At 57.5% G+C, this 18,881-nt stretch overlaps 10 protein-coding genes across 11 annotated transcripts, besides 5 other annotated features; 6 read left to right on the forward strand and 4 right to left on the reverse strand.

The window, feature by feature from the left end:
* Positions 1-87: 87 nt before the first annotated feature.
* On the reverse strand, positions 88-1,950 carry EKO05_0002849 (uncharacterized protein; the record flags this gene model as incomplete). 2 transcript variants are annotated; one of them, XM_059636029.1, is made up of 5 exons in its annotated part: positions 88-471; positions 536-932; positions 982-1,185; positions 1,236-1,700; positions 1,766-1,950. In XM_059636029.1, the coding sequence occupies 5 exons, from the start codon at positions 1,948-1,950 to the stop codon at positions 88-90; spliced, it is 1,635 nt and encodes a 544-aa protein (XP_059492012.1). The 2 variants fall into 2 exon arrangements, with proteins under 2 accessions (XP_059492012.1, XP_059492011.1); XM_059636028.1 differs by having other exon boundaries at positions 1,236-1,950.
* A 684-nt stretch (positions 1,951-2,634) lies between these two features.
* Positions 2,635-5,706, reverse strand: EKO05_0002850 (uncharacterized protein; the record flags this gene model as incomplete). The annotated part of the gene is made up of 1 exon (XM_038945153.1): positions 2,635-5,706. The coding sequence occupies one exon, from the start codon at positions 5,704-5,706 to the stop codon at positions 2,635-2,637; it is 3,072 nt and encodes a 1,023-aa protein (XP_038801420.1).
* Positions 5,433-5,506: a tandem repeat.
* A 69-nt stretch (positions 5,707-5,775) lies between the features above and the next one.
* EKO05_0002851 (uncharacterized protein) lies at positions 5,776-6,690 on the forward strand (the record flags this gene model as incomplete). The annotated part of the gene is made up of 1 exon (XM_059636030.1): positions 5,776-6,690. One exon carries the CDS (start codon positions 5,776-5,778, stop codon positions 6,688-6,690), a length of 915 nt encoding a protein of 304 aa, XP_059492013.1.
* A 282-nt stretch (positions 6,691-6,972) lies between these two features.
* Positions 6,973-7,043: a tandem repeat.
* A 102-nt stretch (positions 7,044-7,145) lies between these two features.
* On the forward strand, positions 7,146-9,113 carry EKO05_0002852 (tRNA (adenine(58)-N(1))-methyltransferase non-catalytic subunit trm6; the record flags this gene model as incomplete). Its single annotated transcript, XM_038937964.1, has 2 exons — positions 7,146-7,231; positions 7,307-9,113. The coding sequence occupies 2 exons, from the start codon at positions 7,146-7,148 to the stop codon at positions 9,111-9,113; spliced, it is 1,893 nt and encodes a 630-aa protein (XP_038801421.1).
* Positions 8,761-8,833: a tandem repeat.
* A 239-nt stretch (positions 9,114-9,352) lies between the features above and the next one.
* On the reverse strand, positions 9,353-10,120 carry EKO05_0002853 (subunit of the Arp2/3 complex; the record flags this gene model as incomplete). Its single annotated transcript, XM_038937994.1, has 4 exons — positions 9,353-9,598; positions 9,667-9,941; positions 9,992-10,037; positions 10,115-10,120. 4 exons carry the CDS (start codon positions 10,118-10,120, stop codon positions 9,353-9,355), a joined length of 573 nt encoding a protein of 190 aa, XP_038801422.1.
* Positions 10,121-10,418: 298 nt separating this feature from the next.
* Positions 10,419-11,649, forward strand: EKO05_0002854 (Subunit of heteropentameric Replication factor C (RF-C); the record flags this gene model as incomplete). The annotated part of the gene is made up of 2 exons (XM_038937918.1): positions 10,419-10,552; positions 10,602-11,649. 2 exons carry the CDS (start codon positions 10,419-10,421, stop codon positions 11,647-11,649), a joined length of 1,182 nt encoding a protein of 393 aa, XP_038801423.1.
* Positions 11,650-12,259: 610 nt separating this feature from the next.
* On the forward strand, positions 12,260-13,625 carry EKO05_0002855 (uncharacterized protein; the record flags this gene model as incomplete). Its single annotated transcript, XM_059636031.1, has 2 exons — positions 12,260-12,307; positions 12,378-13,625. The coding sequence occupies 2 exons, from the start codon at positions 12,260-12,262 to the stop codon at positions 13,623-13,625; spliced, it is 1,296 nt and encodes a 431-aa protein (XP_059492014.1).
* A 529-nt stretch (positions 13,626-14,154) lies between these two features.
* EKO05_0002856 (uncharacterized protein) lies at positions 14,155-15,349 on the forward strand (the record flags this gene model as incomplete). The annotated part of the gene is made up of 3 exons (XM_038938063.1): positions 14,155-14,170; positions 14,224-14,611; positions 14,698-15,349. The coding sequence occupies 3 exons, from the start codon at positions 14,155-14,157 to the stop codon at positions 15,347-15,349; spliced, it is 1,056 nt and encodes a 351-aa protein (XP_038801425.1).
* Positions 15,350-15,699: 350 nt separating this feature from the next.
* On the reverse strand, positions 15,700-15,944 carry EKO05_0002857 (uncharacterized protein; the record flags this gene model as incomplete). The annotated part of the gene is made up of 2 exons (XM_038937881.2): positions 15,700-15,765; positions 15,813-15,944. The coding sequence occupies 2 exons, from the start codon at positions 15,942-15,944 to the stop codon at positions 15,700-15,702; spliced, it is 198 nt and encodes a 65-aa protein (XP_038801426.2).
* Positions 15,945-16,402: 458 nt separating this feature from the next.
* EKO05_0002858 ([Pyruvate dehydrogenase (acetyl-transferring)] kinase) lies at positions 16,403-18,148 on the forward strand (the record flags this gene model as incomplete). Its single annotated transcript, XM_038945154.1, has 1 exon — positions 16,403-18,148. One exon carries the CDS (start codon positions 16,403-16,405, stop codon positions 18,146-18,148), a length of 1,746 nt encoding a protein of 581 aa, XP_038801427.1.
* A 309-nt stretch (positions 18,149-18,457) lies between these two features.
* Positions 18,458-18,504: a tandem repeat.
* A 124-nt stretch (positions 18,505-18,628) lies between these two features.
* Positions 18,629-18,662: a tandem repeat.
* Positions 18,663-18,881: the final 219 nt, after the last annotated feature.

The following is an 18,881-nucleotide window of genomic DNA, read 5'->3' on the forward strand; positions in this document are numbered from 1 at the left end:
GGGACGAGTGAGATGAGAAGTAGCAGTACCGATCGATCTCAATGAAAAATAGATAAATAAAAGACCACACACGCCTGCCCACTGCAATCACACCCGCTCGACATGTTTCACTCCCTTCTTCTTCTCTCCCTGCTCCCCTACAGACCTACTACTACTACTCCGCCTCCTCTTCTCCGTCCGCTGCTCGCGCGTCTTGTCCAAGCTCATCGCAAACCGGCTCTTGGCCCGAATCTGCGGGCCCTTCCAGTAAACGACGTAAATCGGGATCGTGACCAGCACGGCCAGACACGCGAGCAGCGTGGACGCGTACTGCACGGGCCGGCCGGGGATGTTCTTGTACAGGGGCGTCGAGTACAGGGCGGCGACGCCGGCCATGAAGTCGCGCGCTAGGTCGTTGCCGCCGGTGGCGCTGGCGGCGTAGGGCCCGTAGGCGGCGGTTTGATAGTCGATGCTGGACTGGTAGATGGCGTACTAGCGGGAGTCAGTATATCAAATGGCTAGAAGACGTGGAGTGTGGGGAGGGTAGGGGACGTACGTTTGCCATAGCGACAAGGGTCGTGAAGATCATAGGCGCGATCCACGGGATGCCGTAGTCTGGACCCAGACTCGTCCATGCGAAGCCCATCATGCCTAGAAATTCGAGCGGCGCGAGGAAGAGCAGCCACCATAGTCGGACTTCGGGCGCGACGGACCCTGGGTTCTGCTTGCGTCTGCGCCGGAATCGCATTATGGACGGCATATAGGAGAGATAGGCGAGCAGGTAGCCGATTAGAATTGGGACGAAGGCGAGGCCCAGCTGGATGATGCCAAATCCCCATTGCTCGTACACTGGCTTGAAGCCTTCGAGGAAGGTGAAGATGAGGGCGTCGCTGAAGCCGCTGAGGAGCGAGAGCCAGAGGACGATGGGCTCGGTGAAGAACATGTAGAATGGCCTGCGAAATGTCAGTTGCACGTTTTGGAAGTGTGGGATGATTTTCTCACCTCCAGAAGATGGTGGCACACTCTTTGACACTGATCTTGTGGCCGCCGCGGATCTCATTGGGACCGTAGATGTTGCGGTCCTCGCCAGTCTTGCGCCTCCTCTTTGCTTCGCGGTCAAGAAGGATAGTCGATCTCGTCTCTGGATTGCAGGAGAAGTGGACGGCTTGAACGAAGCCTCCCATAATGAGCTGGACCCAGAAGATCCTGCACCTGGTTAGGGGTGACTCTACGGCAGCGTAGCCACTTCAACATACCATGGCAACGACAGGCGTGCTTCGACAAAGGCACCGATAATGGCGCCCACGACTGACCCTCCAACCGATGAGAGCACCAGAAAAGCAACAGCGTACTCCTGCTCATCCGGCTCCCACATGTCCGCCAGCACGCCAAGGGTGACAGAACCACCGGCAGTAGACAAGCCGCCCAAGATTCTAAAAACGAGAATCGTCGCGTAATTCTTCGACAACGCGCATGGAATCTGCCACAGATTGACAAGGAACAGACTCAGCTGCTGAATCGGCCAGCGTCCGTACTCTTCCGACCACGGCGCCCACAGCTCGCAGCCAAACCCGTAGGCAATGAGGAAAGCTGCCTGCGGGATGCGGGCGACTTGCTCACTGACGTGGTATTGCTCATGTACGAACGAGACGCCGTGGGAGTACATGGAGGCGTTTGTGTTGATGCTGATCTGGATGAGGAACACGACGACCAGAATTTGCCTGGAGATAGTCAGTACGAGCAGGGTCAGATTCAGCATCTGCAAAGAAGCGACCGCCAGACTTGCCATTTTCGCCAAGTCTTGAAAGAGTAGCCTAAGCACTCCCAAGCGTCACTGTCTTGTAGCTCGACCTTGTCGCCTTTGATGATGCGATCCGTCTGTGACTGGTCCATGTGCTCGCCTTCGCCATAGTTTGGGTCGCGTTCAGTATCTGGCACAGCAGTAGGCTGGCCCTTTTCTACGGTAGCCATGATGATGGACGGGGGTAGGTGATGTCAAAGGAGATTTGATGAGGCTGGAGGAAACAGCAGGAGGTCACCTATACTTGACTGTGAATCGCACTACGACGGTCCCGTCGCTCCTTGTCCATTCTGTTGTGTGGCATGATGCATCCTTACCTCTGATGTCAACAAGGTGCGTGGCTTTGTCTCAGAGGCTTTTGCTGCCAATCCGACGCTTGAGAGTGTGGCCAAGGCTTGGTGTTCTACACGGCCAAGGCATCTGTTGAAGCGCGGGGCCCCAGACATCGGTAGATTGGCATGGACGACGTTGAGGCCTTCCCTGTTGGAGGTGGAGGGTGGCAGACGCCAAGCGAGAGGATCTGACATTGCGTCATAGGCTCAAGAGGCGCATCTGGCGGCAGGACATGCAAGTGCATCTTCACTGCTTTCAGCTTGATGCCATGTGTGATGTCATCAGTTGTGATGTTATCACTATAGAAGAAAGAGGGAGATGTAAATGGACAAATGTTCGAAGTCTATGCATTAGCTACCGTATACTCGAAGCTAGCCGCAGACCAGTGTAACGCCAGGGTATAAACCAGCACAAATCCATCGCTCAGCTCATTGAACAGTACAGATTGCAGAATTGCGCCAAACTCCTAAATAGGGTTCATGTTAGTAAGAACGAAGATGAAGCGGACGGAAGATGCGTGTCTACATGACAACGCACTTCTCTCGTTCTTCGCCATTTGGCCCAGCCACTCCGGCACTCTGCCGCCTTCCGGGTCGTCCAATGTTAGAAGTCGAAGGTTGTCGGCCAGAAAAACGTCTGCCTGAGGGCCCGGTTCCCGGGGCCACGCTGCCGCTGTTGCCGTGATAGGCACTGCCTTGGCCCGGCAGTGGTGCGCTTGAACTTGCCGGGTGGCCTGGCGGAGGGTTGTATTGCGGGACTGTTGAAGCCTCTTCGTAGGTTGGTGGCGGCGCTGGGCCTTCGTTTGGCCTATAGCCTGTGATGTTGCTGCGGCGCGGCGGAACAATCGGTGGCTGCTCTCCGGGACGAGAGGCTCTACGGTTAGCGGGGCGCTCGCGTGCTTGCGCTGCTATCGCATTCTCGGAGGCTTCGTTGTCTCGCACACGTTGTTCGGCTCCGCGTCTTTCACGATCCTCTTCCTCCTCTTGGAGTTGCAGCGCTAGGGCAAGATCGTGGTCCTCTTGCTCGGCCCTACTAAGACCGGTCGATGAGGTTGATTCGTCGGTCCGGGTTGCAGGCTCCGCAGCTGGAGCAGATTGCTGTTGGGTTGGTCGACGAGTTGGAACAGTCGTCCAACCGCGGTTATCATCGACCGGAGCCTGCTCCTGCTGCTGAAACGCTGCCTGGGGAGCGGAGTCGTGGTTGCCAACGGGTCGGAAATCACCAGAGAAAAGCTCGCTGCCCATTCCGTTGACGTCAACCAAGGACTCCCACACGATTTCATCATGAGTTGAGTATCCTTGGTCGGTAACAAGTGTAACGAGATTCTGCGTTCGAGGATCCTTGAACACAGTCGAGAAGTGGTCGTTGCGGAACAGAATCACGACCTGGCCAGGCTGCAAGCTGTCTTTCATGACCTTCAAGCCGTGATCTGTCAGCTGGGTAGGCCACTGACTGAGGAATTCCTTAATGGCGTGGATGTCTGTGAACATTTGTTGCTCGCTGTCAGATAAGGCCTCGCCAGACTGCAGCTTCGCGTCTAGTTCTTCTTCCTGGAACTGAACGTATTGGGACGTCTCATACGACTTTGCTACGCGCTCAAAGGCCTGATATGCCTCAGAGCCTGCTTCTGGAAGCCAGCCATGGATGAGCGGAATGTCGAATGTGCGATACAGTCTCATGTCCGGTGTGTTCTCAAAACCTCCAGCCTTGGCTCCGGGGCGGTGGGCAAGTGCCGTGTTACCATGGGTAGCTTCGGAGTCAGGTACGAACATGGGATTGACGTTGAGACCAGTGTGCAGAGCGAGGAGAAACTTGTACAGGTCGCTCACATCGGGAAGCTCTTGTGCTGCATCTCCGCGCCGCCCCGACATGAGCTCATCGAAGACAGCGTCGAGCAGCAGGCCAAGGCTGACTTGCTCTCGTGTGCGCAGTGTCTCGACCAGAGCAGTGTCCGTGCCAGACGGAGTTGATAGTACGAGTGCGTTGACCAAAGCGAGCAAAGGACATGGTCCATTCAGGTTCTGGGTAAGGATTGGCGAGGTCCGGATGCCAGGCTTGTTTACGTCATGCCATCGAATGTGCTTGATCTGGTAGTGTTCCCTCCGCTGTCGGTTCATAGCGGCGTTTGGCGATTCGGGCCCGGGGGACGTAGCCCCGGTGATGCCCGTCTCGAGTGGTCGTGGAGGGAATGGCGGTGGTTGCTCCTCCAGCGACCTCCTAGGTGGCAGTGGTGGCAGTGGCTCGTCTCGCAGAGGTGAAGGTGGCGACTGTCCCTGGGCATTGAAAACGGGAGGAGGTAGCGATTGAGGAGCAGAGGGAGGCGTATAGGTTGGCGGGGTCGCTACATGTGCGGAGTCTTGCTCTGCATGTGGTGGTGTGGACTGAACAGGTGGCTGTGGCTGGTGGGATGGGTATGCAGGGACTTGTTGATCCTGATAAGACTCCTGACTTTGCGCTGCGCTGTGGAGACGAGGGGCTTCCTGAGTCTGCCTTGTGGGCTCATGCTGCTGCCAGATGTCTGGCTCCTGCCATGCGGTGTGGGTCTCTTGAGGGGAGCTGCTTTCAGGCCGTCCGTTGAGCGGCGCAGCGTCTGCGACCGTACTCCATGGGTTGGCATCTGTGGAATCGTGCCTTGGGGGCTCTGGGTGAGGGACAGCACCCTCGAGAGCAATCAGAGGTGGCTGGTCTACGGAGGGCTCCCTCTGCTGTTGAGGGACGTCGTTGCCGATGTTCAGGTTGGCCATGTGATTGGTGGGCGTCGCCGGTGTCTGGTGGGCAGGCAGCTCCACGGGCTCGAAGCGCTGGGAGTGGCCGTGTGAGTCGCCCCAGACGTTGTCTGAATCGAAGGTGCTCTGGCCGGTGGCTTGCATTTTGAGGTAGGGGTTGTTCGTCTTCAGCGGCACGGAGCTCGTTGAGCCATCGTTGGATATGGTGCTGACGCCGCCGTACGACACAGCGCTGGCGCCGGTGGGCATGGGCGAGATGTCCTCCCACGACTTCTTGATGGGCACGGGTGAGATGTTCTCCCCGGACTTCTCGATGGGCACGAGCGAGAGGTTCTCCCACGACTTCTTGATGGGCACGGGCGAGATGTTCTCCCACGACTTCTTGATGGGCACGGGCGAGATGTTCTCCCCGGACTTCTCGATGGGCACGAGCGAGAGGTTCTCCCACGACTTCTTGATGGGCACACCAGCGGGCGGACCCGCTCTCAAAGCATCTGGGAGAGCGGCCTCGGTGTTGGACGTGGCCGCTGGCGCCTTCCCGCCTGCGGGCCTGAGCGCATCCGGGACGCCTGCAGGGCTGGGGTCATCCCAGGCGTCGTCATCGTCCGACTTGTCCCAGTCCTCGTCGCTGTAGTCCGAGTCGTCGTCAAGCAGGCGGTCGTCGTCGCCTCTCTGCGGGTGAGCGATGTCGGGGGTCTTGAAGTTGAAGGCCGGGGTACCGCTGGAGCTGGGCGGGTAGGCATTGTGCGCGGGAGCCGAGGGCACAGCGGACAGGCGCTCTTCGCCCGGTGTGAGGGGGTAGGGAGGGTTCGCTTTGGAGAGCGGTGCTGGCACGAGGCCTTGGTCGGTCGAGGGCTTCATGACCATGGCGTCGGGCGGTGGTTGGCCTCGCGGGTGGATGTTTGGCAGCAGTGCAGTGCAGTGGCGTGCAGGTCAATGAGCCCCAAGCCTCGCGGGTGGATGTTTGGCTGCAGTGGCAGTGCAGTGGCGTGCAGGTCAATGAGCCCCAAGCCTCGCGGGTGGATGTTTGGCTGCAGTGGCAGTGCAGTGGCGTGCAGGTCAATGAGCCCCAAGCCTCGCGGGTGGATGTTTGGCTGCAGTGGCAGTGCAGTGGCGTGCAGGTCAATGAGCCCCAAGCCTCGCGGGTGGATGTTTGGCTGCAGTGGCAGTGCAGTGGCGTGCAGGTCAATGAGCCCCAAGCCTCGCGGGTGGATGTTTGGCTGCAGTGGCAGTGCAGTGGCGTGCAGGTCAATGAGCCCCAAGCCTCGCGGGTGGATGTTTGGCTGCAGTGGCAGTGCAGTGGCGTGCAGGTCAATGAGCCCCAAGCCTCGCGGGTGGATGTTTGGCTGCAGTGGCAGTGCAGTGGCGTGCAGGTCAATGAGCCCCAAGCCTCGCGGGTGGATGTTTGGCTGCAGTGGCAGTGCAGTGGCGTGCAGGTCAATGAGCCCCAAGCCTCGCGGGTGGATGTTTGGCTGCAGTGGCAGTGCAGTGGCGTGCAGGTCAATGAGCCCCAAGCCTCGCGGGTGGATGTTTGGCTGCAGTGGCAGTGCAGTGGCGTGCAGGTCAATGAGCCCCAAGCCTCGCGGGTGGATGTTTGGCTGCAGTGGCAGTGCAGTGGCGTGCAGGTCAATGAGCCCCAAGCCTCGCGGGTGGATGTTTGGCTGCAGTGGCAGTGCAGTGGCGTGCAGGTCAATGAGCCCCAAGCCTCGCGGGTGGATGTTTGGCTGCAGTGGCAGTGCAGTGGCGTGCAGGTCAATGAGCCCCAAGCCTCGCGGGTGGATGTTTGGCGGCAGTGGCAGTGGCAGTGGCTTGGCTGTCGAGTCTGGGCCAAGACGACTAGGCACGTCCTGACTTTGTGAGCAGCAAACAGTCACGTCCTGAGTAGGCGAGCAGCAGACGGTCAAGTACTGCACGAGGCGTAGGCGTGGCGTCGAGTGCCTTCCTTGCGCATACGCGGCCAGCTGTGTACTTATCCGGGAGCTATGAACCCGGCGCGCGAATCAACGTCATTGCAGCGCGGCGGCGGTTGGCGGACGCATGGGTCGTGTGGCTGTGCTGCGCTGCACTGCGGCGGTGCAGTGTGGGGAAGCGCATGTGAAATTTGACAGGGCCATTCGCTGCGGCTACTGTTCGCCTTTTCACCTTTTACCTTTTTGCTTTTACCTTTTTGCTTTTACCTTTTTGCTTTTTACTTCTTCGCCTTTCCGGCAGCACGCGCCTGTCGCAACGCTCACCACACACAGAAGACGCAACAGACGAGCCTAGCGGTCGCGCCTGGTCGGGTGAACGCCTGTCAGTCCAACGCCATGCACTCCCACATCCGCCCCAACACGCACGTCGCCTTGCGCCTGCCCTCGGGCATCCTGAAGATCGTCGAGCTCAAACCCAACACGTACGTTGCATAGCCGGGAGTGAGCCCTCCATGACGCCTGGTTCGCGAGCCAGCCTTGCTCATGCGCTCGTGTAGAAACATCTTCCTGGGCAAATTCGGAACTTTCAACTCCAACCTCCTGCTCGGCCGGCCTTACTACCTCACCTACGAGCTCCTCGACAAGGACGACGGCAAGGCCAAGACCGAGCTGCGCGTCGTGCCAGCCGCAGAGCTCCATGCAGAAGCAGTAGGCGACGGACATGCGCCTGCGCCTGCGCCTGCAGCAGACGAGGAGGCAGACGACAGCGCTGAAGGCGGCGCTGGCTTCGACATTGTGGGTGCTGACGGCGAGGTGCTCATGCGCAACAACCGCCTCACCGTCGACGATGCGACACGCCAGACGCTCACCATGGAGGAGATCGAGGAGCTGAAGAAGGCCGGCACGGGCTCAGGCAAGGACATCATCGCGAAGATCATGGCCTCGCACCAGGCCATCAGTGAGAAGACGGCCTTCTCGCTCGCAAAGTACACTCTCCGGAAGTCACGCAAGTTCTTGAGGCGCTTCACCGCGCTGCCCCTGGATGTAGGGAGGCTTGCCGAGCACATCTTGGAGAAGGAGGCATACAGGATCATGGAGCTGAGGGAGGACCTGCTGGGCCTGATCTGCAGTTGGTCAAACGTCCACTGCAGCGCAAAGACCCGCGTCTTGACCGCCGAGGATGGAGTCAGCCAGATCGGAGGAGGAAGGTGGCTGGTCGTAGACGACACGGGCGGTCTCGTCACAGCCGCACTCGCCGAGAAAATGGGCCTGCTTTACCCCACAGAAGAAGAGGAGTCGACTTCAGATGACGAGGAAGAAGCAGCACCAGAACCGCCCTCCAACAGCGCACCAGAACCGCCCTCCAACAGCGCACCAGAACCGTCCTCCAACAGCGCACCAGATACCGCCATGCCCGACGCCGACACCGCAGCCGACGCATCCACCCGTCCGCGCAAACCCCCACGACCACACATCCCCCAAATGTCCGCCTACACCAACACCCTCACCATCCTGCACCCAAACAACCAGCCCAACCTCGCCTGCCTAAAGTACTTCGGCTACGACTTCGGCCAGCCCTCGCCCTCGCACCCCTTATACAAGCACCTAAAATCGCTCTCCTGGCTCTCCCTCCTCTCTCCCTCAGACGACCCATCCTACATCGAGCCCGAGCAGCTCACGGAGACGGAGCTAGCCAACATGAAAAGCAGCAAGCGGGGCAATTACTACAAGAAGCGCCGACGATGGGAGAAGTGCAAGCGCGTCGTCGACGAAACCAGGCGCGGCGGCTTCGACGGGCTGGTCGTGTGCACCAGCATGGACGTCAAGGGCGTGCTGAAGGAACTCGTCCCGCTCGTCAAAGGCGGCGGGAAGGTAGTCGTCTACCACCAGAACGTCGAGCCGCTCGTCGAGCTCACGGACTGCTACTCGAAAGAGCGCAGAGCAGCGTTCATCGCGAGAGAATTCGGTACAGATACACGGAGAAACGGCAAACGAACGCTCGGTCATCGCCACGACACTAACACCACCACCGCCGACGCCGACGCCGACGACGACGATGGCAACGATGATGATGACGATGATGATTTCCCAGTCAACCCAACGCTCCTCCTCGCTCCCACCCTGCAGACCGCGAGAGCGAGGCAGTGGCAGGTCCTCCCCGAGCGCACGCACCCCATGATGACGAGCAAAGGCGGCGCCGAGGGCTATGTTTTTACTGGCACCCGCGTCATTCCCGTTGAAGGTCGTGTTGAGGCCAGAGGGCATGGGACGAGGAAGAAGAGGAAGACGGTCGTCGAGACGGCTGGGGAGACGGCTGGGGAGACGGTTGTTGAGACGGCTGGGGAGACGCCAGCGAAAGGGTAAAGGGTAGTGGTGTGCTTGGTTCTATCGGATGGATATATCCCCTCGATCGGCGTGTGGGTGTGCGTCTCATGCGCTTGTTGGGTCACGGCTCGCTGCGCATCGAATGAGGCTACAACGCTCCTCCAGGATTATGACGATGGACTCGAAGCTGGTAGATACCTTCAATACACACGACAATGCTTACTTGTCATTGTCATCTTGCTTTCAATACGCACACCACTACTGCCTCCTTGTCTCGTCTACAACGCCTTGCCCATGAACTTCCTCTTGGTGTAGCTCAGCCACCACTTGCTCGGCGCGCCCGTCTCGTCCGCATACACCCTGTTGAGCAACCGCGTGGCCAGCTCCTGCCGCATCTGCATAATGTACTGGCGCAGCACCTCGGCCGCGTTCCTGTCCGGCGGCGCCTCAAACGCCTGGTTCAGCGGGAATCCCGCGTCGCCGGGAATCGCAAAGTTGGTGTCGAGCGCGAGGTTCATGACGGCCTTGGGGTGTGTCAGCTTCTTCTTGCTTCGTCCTGTTGCCGGCTACCGGATCGTGTCTGTCGACGCACCTTCTCGGCTTCCCTCCTCCCCATGCCCGGCCTGATCTTGCCCAGCACCTCGCTCACGTACAGAATCCCATAGATCAGCACGCGGTCCGCGGGGCCCTTGATCTCGAAGTTACGGAAGAATGTGTTTGCGCGGAACAGGGCGAGGATCTCGTCCAGCGGGTCGTACGACTCGTGTGATGCGTCGATGCTGAGCTCGGTGACGTCGGCGGGCAGCGCAGGGAGCTGCTGTGCAGGGCCACGGGTCCGTGTGCGCAGCGGCAGGAGGGCGAAGTTGCCTGGTGTGTCTGTCAGTCGGCGCATGCGTGCGGCGGGCGGCGGGAGGTACCGATCAGCTGCTGGTTGGGCTCCTCGAGGAAGACGGAGTGGTAGGCCTGGAAGGATTAGCTAAGTGTGCAATTGCGAACAAAACTAGATGGATTGCAGTCGCGAGAGACATTCCAGGACTTACAGGCATCTTGGAATTGTGCTTGCCGGTCTGATGGCGTGTTGTGAAGCTCTCGTGGGATTCGTCGGCGGTGACGGCGCAGCTCAGTGATGTGAGGTGTGCCTGTCGTAGGGCTGAACCGCGGGGGTTGACTAAGCAGACGCAGCTCCCGGCTGCCAATTAACGCGTCCGTCCGTCGCGTCTCCCAGCTCGCGTCGTCATGCCGTGAAAGCTTTCGCTTCTAGACTGAACAACAACACCTGGCGGTTCTCTTTCATTCGGTCTTCCTCTACTCTCAAATTCCGACCAAAGCCTCAGTGCCACCATCATGTCGGATATCGAGGATGAGATGGACGTCGACGCACCTGTTGCAGACACCTCCATCAGCTTTGGGGGAGACACAAAGAAGGGCAAGAGAAGTGCGGCCAATCTGCCTGTCGAGGCCGAAGACTCGCTACCATGGTTAGCAACAACATTGGGAGAGACAAAAAAGTGGCTGACCTCTGTCTAGGGTGGAGAAGTACCGACCGAATTCCCTCGCCGATGTCGAAGGGCACCAAGACATCATAGCTACCATCAACAAGTTCGTCGACTCGAACCGACTTCCACATCTGCTCCTCTACGGGCCACCAGGCACCGGCAAGACATCAACTGTCCTCGCCCTCGCACGACGCATATATGGCAATAAGAACATGAGGCAGATGGTCCTGGAGCTGAATGCATCAGACGACAGAGGCATCGACGTGGTACGAGAGCAGATCAAGACCTTTAGCAGCACAAAACAGATCTTCTCGGCCGCACCAAAGCCAGGGGATGCATCGCTTGCCACCTTCAAACTCATCATCTTGGACGAGGCGGACGCCATGACTTCGACAGCGCAGATGGCCCTGCGACGGATCATGGAGAAGTACACAGCCAACACACGCTTCTGCATCATCGCAAACTACACACATAAGCTGTCCCCGGCGCTCCTCTCTCGATGCACCCGTTTCCGCTTCTCGCCACTGAAGGAGCGAGACATCAGGAATCTGGTGGACAAGGTTGTCGAAGACGAGAAGGTCAACATCACGCAAGACGCTACAGAGTCGCTGGTGACGCTCAGCAAGGGAGACATGAGACGAGCGCTCAACGTGTTACAAGCCTGCCATGCATCTAGCACGCCTTTGCAACCACCTGGGCAGCCTGCAGCAGACCCCAGCACCATCGTACGAGACCAGATTACGCAGACGACCATTTACGATTGCATTGCAGCACCGCACCCTTCAGACGTTAAATTCATACTGGACACACTGCTTTCGACAAACGACATGACCCAGTGTCTGCGCACAGTCAACAACCTGAAGACCATGAAGGGGCTGGCTTTGGCGGACATTCTCACTACAGTGAGTGAGGAGCTGGTCAAGAATGACGTCCCTCCTCAAGTCATGGTGACTTGGATGTCGGGTCTGGCAGACATCGAGTACAGACTCAGCGGAGGAGGCAGCGAAGCCATACAGACAGGAGCCGCCATCGGTGTGGTCCGGACCGGCGTGGAGCTAATGGAGAATGGCAAAAAGTGAAGAGGTCAGACGATTTTGGGCGAACGGCGTTCAAGAGGGCATGAGCGGCTCGGAGCCCGCAAGACGATACCACAGCGATACCTGAACAATCATGGCGCCGCATGGAAGCGCATTTGCACGTTACTCAAGATCTGCTCGTCTATTGTCCCTTCGCCTCCTGCAAATCACCCTGTCCAATCGCCAATCCTAGTCAACTGCCTCTCGCGTTGCAGAGAGAGCTGGCTACACTGTCTTGGCAGCAGCCTTTTAAGCTGCAAGCAGTTATGCTGGGGGCCTTTAGTGCCATTATTACCGCTCTTGAGGTTTAAGAAAAGTCGCTGAAGTCTTGTAGATTGGCTAGGAGAATAGCGTCAAATACCTCCTGTATTATTCGGATTGTCAGCTTGTAGCCCGCTTTTCTTGCAACGCGAGGGATCGCCTCAGAAACGCACGTCGGTGGGGCAAAGACTTGTGTAGGCGCCAGCAGACCCTCTTTTGTTGTTGTAAACAAGAGGCAGAGCATGAGAACGCGACAACACGAAAGTCCCACGCTACTTTGAAACGTGCCGCTACCCCCACATCAACCAGCCATCCCCACCAGCATGACATCCAAGGTGCTTTGACCGGCGAGATGTCTTCAGGGAATAACAAAAGAAAGCCAGACAACATGTCTAAATCTGTGAGTCTGCTCCACGCATCTGAGCGTGCAACTTGCGACAGGTTGTCGCATTCCTGCTAATGCGCCACAGCCGGCGGCAACGCCGTCACTGCGGCGAGTGACAGCCAAACCAAAGAAACGCTTATCGATACCGGGCGCATTTCCTACAGCGGAACCATCAAGTCAGGAAACGCCGCAGAGGTCCGCGCATTCTGTTGTTTCAGCAAGAAAAGTAGACAGCCGACAATGTAGGAGTGGGGTCGTAAACCAATCTACTAAAGCGCATTCAAAATCCAAAGCTCCGTCACACAGAGTAGAAAAGTCCACTACTCGTCAGCCTTCGACACCCAGGAAACGGTCGTCCAGCAAGAAGTCTTCAATCGTTACTCCACGAGTGGATCGACATACAAACCGCCGTGATGTCAGTCTGCGGTTCTCGTTCAGCGCTCAGCAGGGAGGTACTCAAGGTCCTCTAAAGAAGGGCAGAAGGAGAGGGCGGCCGTCAAACCGTGAAGATGCACGACCATTCCTGCCTATTCTACCTACCATCGACTCACCCAGCAAACCAGTCACCCCAAGCAAAGAGGACAAAGTGTTGAACAGAAGCTTCTCTGAGCTGCTTGTCACAACCGCACAGAACAACCTTACCGGGCCTCTACAACACGACTACACAGACACCCCTTCAGATTTGTCGTCTGAACCCCCTCATGAACCAAAGGCCCCCGATCCATCCGTTTTCTCTCATCCTACCAAAAAGCGCGAAGGCTACGGCTTCAGCTACTCAGAACCTCTGTGGTACGACTCCGACGAATACCCCGACACAGAATGCGACTGGGATCCGCACGACGAGAGACAAGCTGCGCCGTTCCAACAAGGTATTGCACTCATCGACCAAGATAGTTCCTTCGACGATCTAGTCGTCATGAGGGATATCGGTTCCATCCACATAGCCAAACCCCAGCGTACGCTTCCCTGTACAAAAGCCACAAGTGAAGACACCATGCGCCTGAAACAGAAGGCAAAGACGCTGCTTACCTGGGACGAGAGTGGCGATGTGTATGCGGGGCTGGTCGGCCGCTTAGAGAGGATGGTCCACAACGACCTAGAGAAGAAGGTCAGCGGTCGCGAGACTTCGATCCCATCTGTTGTCCAGTGTGCGAGCAAGTTGAAGGACTTCTTGCAGAAGACCAAGGAGGAGCGGATCGACACCGGTGAGAGCCGCCGCGCCGTGGAGCATGAAATCGAGTGGGCGGCATGGCTCGTGGAAGCAAGCTGGACTGGGGTTATGCATCTGAAGACCAAGGGCTGTAACTGTCGGCCGGATTGGGAAGAGGATTGAGGGGAGAGAACGTTTTGTAGGGCGCAATGCACCGGCCTGGGACTTACGGCTACCTCGAGCACACGGCTCGACTGTCGACAAGTAACCACATTTCTACCAGGGACTAGGGGCCCAAGGCTGGTCCTTGTTTGTACTGGCGAGGCTATGCATGCAGCCAGAGACGTCATATGTAGATCATCAATTCCTATTGGTCAATACTTTGTTTCGCATTCACTATTCTCACTACGACTACATATTCTCGTATTGAGAGGTTTAAGAACAACAAAAGTCGAATCATTCATCTTGTTCCACCATTTTTATGCTGACTTGCAACGCTCAATGTAGCGTATGTTGACGTCATCATAACGGGACTAAGCCGCAAACAGCGCACTACTTTGGGCATGAAACTATTCGTGGTCTCAACCACATAGCATCAAAGTCGCGATAATTTGGAGACGTATATTTGAGCCGAAGTTCCGCGCTCCCGCTTACGCTGAAGATCAAATCAATACTGGAACTCAACCGTTCCGCACTGCCAACACCATCCAAGATGAACTACATCTCAGGTATCAGCCATGAAATCCTCCAAACCTTAAGATTGAATGTTAACAATAGCCAGACCTCGTCATGTCGGACGCCGTCATCAACCCCCTCCTCGACAATGGCTATCTCCCACACTTTGTGATCCGCCGCGGCATCCGCGCGCAGCTGGCCGACCGTCTCAACTCCATCGCCAGCACGTCGTTAGAAGCCGCGTACGAGTCCAAGATGAAGTATGTTGAGCTGTTGCGCACGCGGCCCATTGCCATTGAGACTGCGACTGCCAATGAGCAGCACTACGAAGTCGGCACGTCTGTGCTGAAAGGTATGCTCGGGCCGCGGATGAAGTACTCGGCGTGCTTGTACGAAAAGGGCGGCGAGACGCTGGCGCAGGCTGAGATTGCCATGTTGAGGACGTATGTTGAGAGGGCGGAACTTGAAGATGGGCAGAGAATCTTAGATCTCGGGTATGTTTATCCTAACAGTAACCCACCAAGACATCAATCCCGAACGCCCACGTGACCATACGTCAATAAAGACTAATGGACAACAGATGCGGCTGGGGCTCAGCATCCCTCTACTTTGCCGAGATCTTCCCCAACGCAAAGATAACCGCCTTCTCTAACAGCCGTACGCAGAAACAGCATATCGACAGCGTCGCCGCCTCCAAGGGTTTCAAGAACCTGACCGTCATCACCGGCGACGTCGTAGACTATGAATTCACCCCGGAGTCCTTCGACCGTGTCGTCTCCATCGAGCTGTTCGAGCACATGAAGAACTACGCGCTGCTCACGGCCAAAGTCTCGCGCGCTCTAGCGCCGGGTGGTAAACTATTCGTGCACATTTTCGCGCACAAGACGATGCCGTACGACTTTGACGGCGGGTGGATGACGGAGCATTTCTTCACGGGCGGGACGATGCCCAGTGCAGATCTTCTGCTGTTCTTCCAGGATGAGTTGAGGGTTAAGAGGCAGTGGTGGGTGAACGGCATGCACTATGGAAAGACTTGCGAGGACTGGCTGCTTACTATGCTGAGTAATAAGGAGAGTATCATGAAGGGCCTCGAGGAGACGTACGGTAAGGAGGGGGTGGTGACTTGGTGGAATAGGTGGCAGGTTTTCTACCTGGCGTGTGCGGAGTTGTTCAAGTGGGACGGCGGAGATACATGGGGTGTCAGCCATTACCTGTTCGAGAAGGCGAAGTAGTGGTGTCGATGTAATGTGGTACTCCCATGGCCTCCGAAGACCGTTGTCGTATGAAAAGGCCGAGAAGCCGTCAATATTAATGCATCTATACTCAATCACTCAGACCTCCGAGATTAGTCGTGCAATTCACACCTTGTCTGCTACATTAAATGTCAAACAGGGCTCCTGGTAAAGCTGCAGAACAGTGTGTTGCTTGTAACATTTTACTTTGATTCTCTTCTGGATATTGTGCGTCATCCTCCCTACTTCTCAACTTCGCCCCGTAAATGTACAATGCCTTTGATTTGGGATCAGTAAGCACCCAAACAACAATCTTCTTCTCCTGCAGCGTTCCACCCTCGCTTTCTTGCTCAGTGGTCCCAGGGGTGCTTCCAGCCGAGCAGAGCCGGGCCGTCCTTCTTCGCGCGGTACATCAACTGCTGATGTTAGCACAGGCACATCCAGTGCAGGCTCTACAACTTACGAAGAACCACATGGAGGCGCCGAGACCGGTGGCCATGAACCTGTACAACGGACGGACGGGGTGGATCTTGATGGGGTGGTTTGGCATCTCAGCGTACTTGGGCGGACCCATCCTGCGGAGTGTGGGCTGCATGGTTGTGGTTGAGCCTGGGAACTGGTCAGCGGCATCCTCGACGAATCCCAAGAGGCAGCAACGGCGTACCTGCGGCGTGTGCGGTGCAATGGCTCGGCGTGGTCGCTGGTGGTCGAGGTGAGGTTGAAAGCATTCGGAGCTAGTGCGGCGGGCGCCAAGCCTCGGATTGCGCATCTGTTCACCCATCGCATTCTTGCTCCACGTCGGTAGATCGAATCTTTGCTGTTATGCCGCCGCCACAATAGCAGCGCCATCGCCATCGCCCGTCCAAATACTCCATGGCAGCGTCCGCCACCGCATCGCGCCCCATATCATCGTCACGACCTCCCATGTCCACCGCGTTGCGTACTTGCGACACCTGCTTGACTGATCCGCGCTGGGCGTCATAGCGAAACGAGTCCGCGGATAACGACCACGCAATTCATCAGCAACAAAATTTCGCCACTGCGACCGCCAACATGGTGACCCCGGTGACCCCGGTGACCGGAACATTGCAGAACGGCCTGCAGCGCCGTTTCAAGGGATGCTCCAAGATCGGCGAGTACGAGATGTTGCAGAAGCTGGGCGAGGGAACATTTGGTGAAGTGCACAAGGCACGCCAACGAAGCACAGGCAGCGTCTTTGCGCTGAAGAAGATCTTGATGCACAACGAGAAGGATGGCTTTCCAATCACTGCGCTGCGAGAGATCAAGTTGCTCAAGATGCTATCTCACGACAACGTTTTGAGGCTCGAAGAGATGGCAGTCGAGCGACCGAGGGCAGAGGGTCGTAAGCGCGCTATTCTGTACATGGTCACGCCGTACATGGACCACGATCTATCAGGGCTGCTCGACAACCCAGATGTAAAGTTCCAGGAGGCGCAGATCAAATGCTATATGCTGCAGCTGTTCAAGGGCCTGCAATACCTGCACGACAACCACATCCTTCACCGAGACATGAAAGCCGCCAATCTGCTCATCAACAACCGCGGGCGACTTCAGATCGCCGATTTTGGTCTTGCAAGACACTACGACGAACCAGTGCCGCAGCGAGGCAAGGGCAACGGCGAAGCTCGACGCGAGTACACAACATTAGTCGTCACACGGTGGTACCGACCTCCAGAGCTCCTCCTCCAGCTGAGAAGATACACCCCCGCGATAGACATGTGGGGGGCAGGTTGTGTGTTCGGCGAGATGTTCAAGCGCAAACCCATTTTGGCTGGGCAGAGCGACCTCCACCAAGCGCAGATTATTTTCGAACTTGTCGGTTCACCAAACGACCAGACTATGCCTGGCTGGCACGAGCTCCCCGGCGCTGAGCCGATTCGTCAGTTCCCGCCCAGTAATGGCACCATGGCGCAAAGGTTCCACGAGCTGTCGCCTACAGGGCTGTCGTTGATCAAAGACCTCATGAGACTCGACTGGCGGCGCCGCATCAACGCAATCGACGCAATTGACCACCCCTACTTCAAACAAAACCCCAGGCCCATGCGCGAAGAGGACATCCCCACCTTCGCCGACTCGCACGAACTCGATCGCCGCAACGCCCGCGGCCAAAAGCAGGCGCTCCCACCTGCTCCCGCGGGCGGAACCGTCGGCGTAGGACCAAATGGCGAATGGACCGGTTCTGGTCCACCACCAAATTCATGGGGCAACGGCGACAGACGCTATGGCGGTCCTCAAGACCGCGGACCACCGGGCGTCGACAGGCCCCCGAGAGGCTACAATGAGCGTGGCCCGCCACGGTACGACCACAGAGCAGCCCCTCCCCCACCGCCGGAAGGAGGACGAAGACCAAACTGGGGCAATGGCGCCAACCTGCCCCCTCCACCAGGCGAAGGTCGACACCCACTCCCGCTCCCGCCACGGTACGGACCAGATGGAGGCGACCGGAGACGACCCCAGCCCCCACCAGGCGACACTTACATCCCCAGCTACCAAGCAGGCGAGCGTCCCCGCGGATCACGCGAGCCCGACGACCGCCAGCAAAGACGAGGATCCCGCGATTCTGGCAACTCAAGAGAAGGCCACACAGACGAACGCCCCGACCGCACCCGCCCCTACCGCGACGACCGTCGGCCCGGCGACTCTCGCGGCTTCGCAAGAGACAGAAGGGACGGACGGACCCGCAGTCGCAGTCCCGCCAGAAGAGACGACCGCGACGGTCGCGACAACCGGGGAGGGAGAAACGAGCGCGATCCTAGCGATATCTACCGACGGCGGTAGGCACAGCAAGAAAGGGAGACCGGAACAAGAGCCTTGGGACTCCTGCTTGCGGGTCCTAATTGCAGAGTCTGATCCGGAGGTTTTTCTCATCAATGAATCACATGTCATGTGGCAGGGGGCGTCTTTTGCGCGGTCTTTTTTCGTGTCCCACGTTCCATGTTCCACGTTGATTGTTTACATCATCTTCATGCTCGCGCGATACCTTAGATACAGGCGTTTGTCCTCTTCTGTCTCTCTTTTCATTTTTTTCGGACCTTTTTGAGAGAGCCTGGTGGTTGTAGGGTGCATGGCAGCATTTGCAGGCGTTTGGCTGGTGCTGGTGCTGGTGCTGGTGCTGGTGCTGGTGCTGGTGCTGGGCGTCGTTTCTTTTTTGGGGGGTCACTGTTAACTTGGATGTAGCTCAACGCATGGGAATCTATTTCGGCTCTTTGGTTGAAAGGTCGTTTGGATGCCTTGTGACTGACTTGTGTAGGATGTGTGGGATGTGGTGGAGGTGGTGGAGGTGGCCGTGGTGACTTTACGTGGATTAGGTAACACGCTCTTTGCTCTGTCACGCTAGCAATTGCAGTGCACAGCCGAAAGTAGATAATGGCTAGGGGTGGAGGGTTGAGCCGCCACTAGGTGCTGGGTCGAGGGCGCTAGAGATTGCAGTGCAGCGCAAGGGAATTACTGCTCAATATTAAAAGCGATCTGACAGCCTTGCGAGACTACTCTTCCGCGCTTGAGGTCGCAG

This window comes from Ascochyta rabiei, chromosome 4, assembly GCF_004011695.2.
Source record: "Ascochyta rabiei chromosome 4, complete sequence".
Classification (NCBI taxonomy): Eukaryota; Fungi; Ascomycota; class Dothideomycetes; order Pleosporales; family Didymellaceae; genus Ascochyta; species Ascochyta rabiei.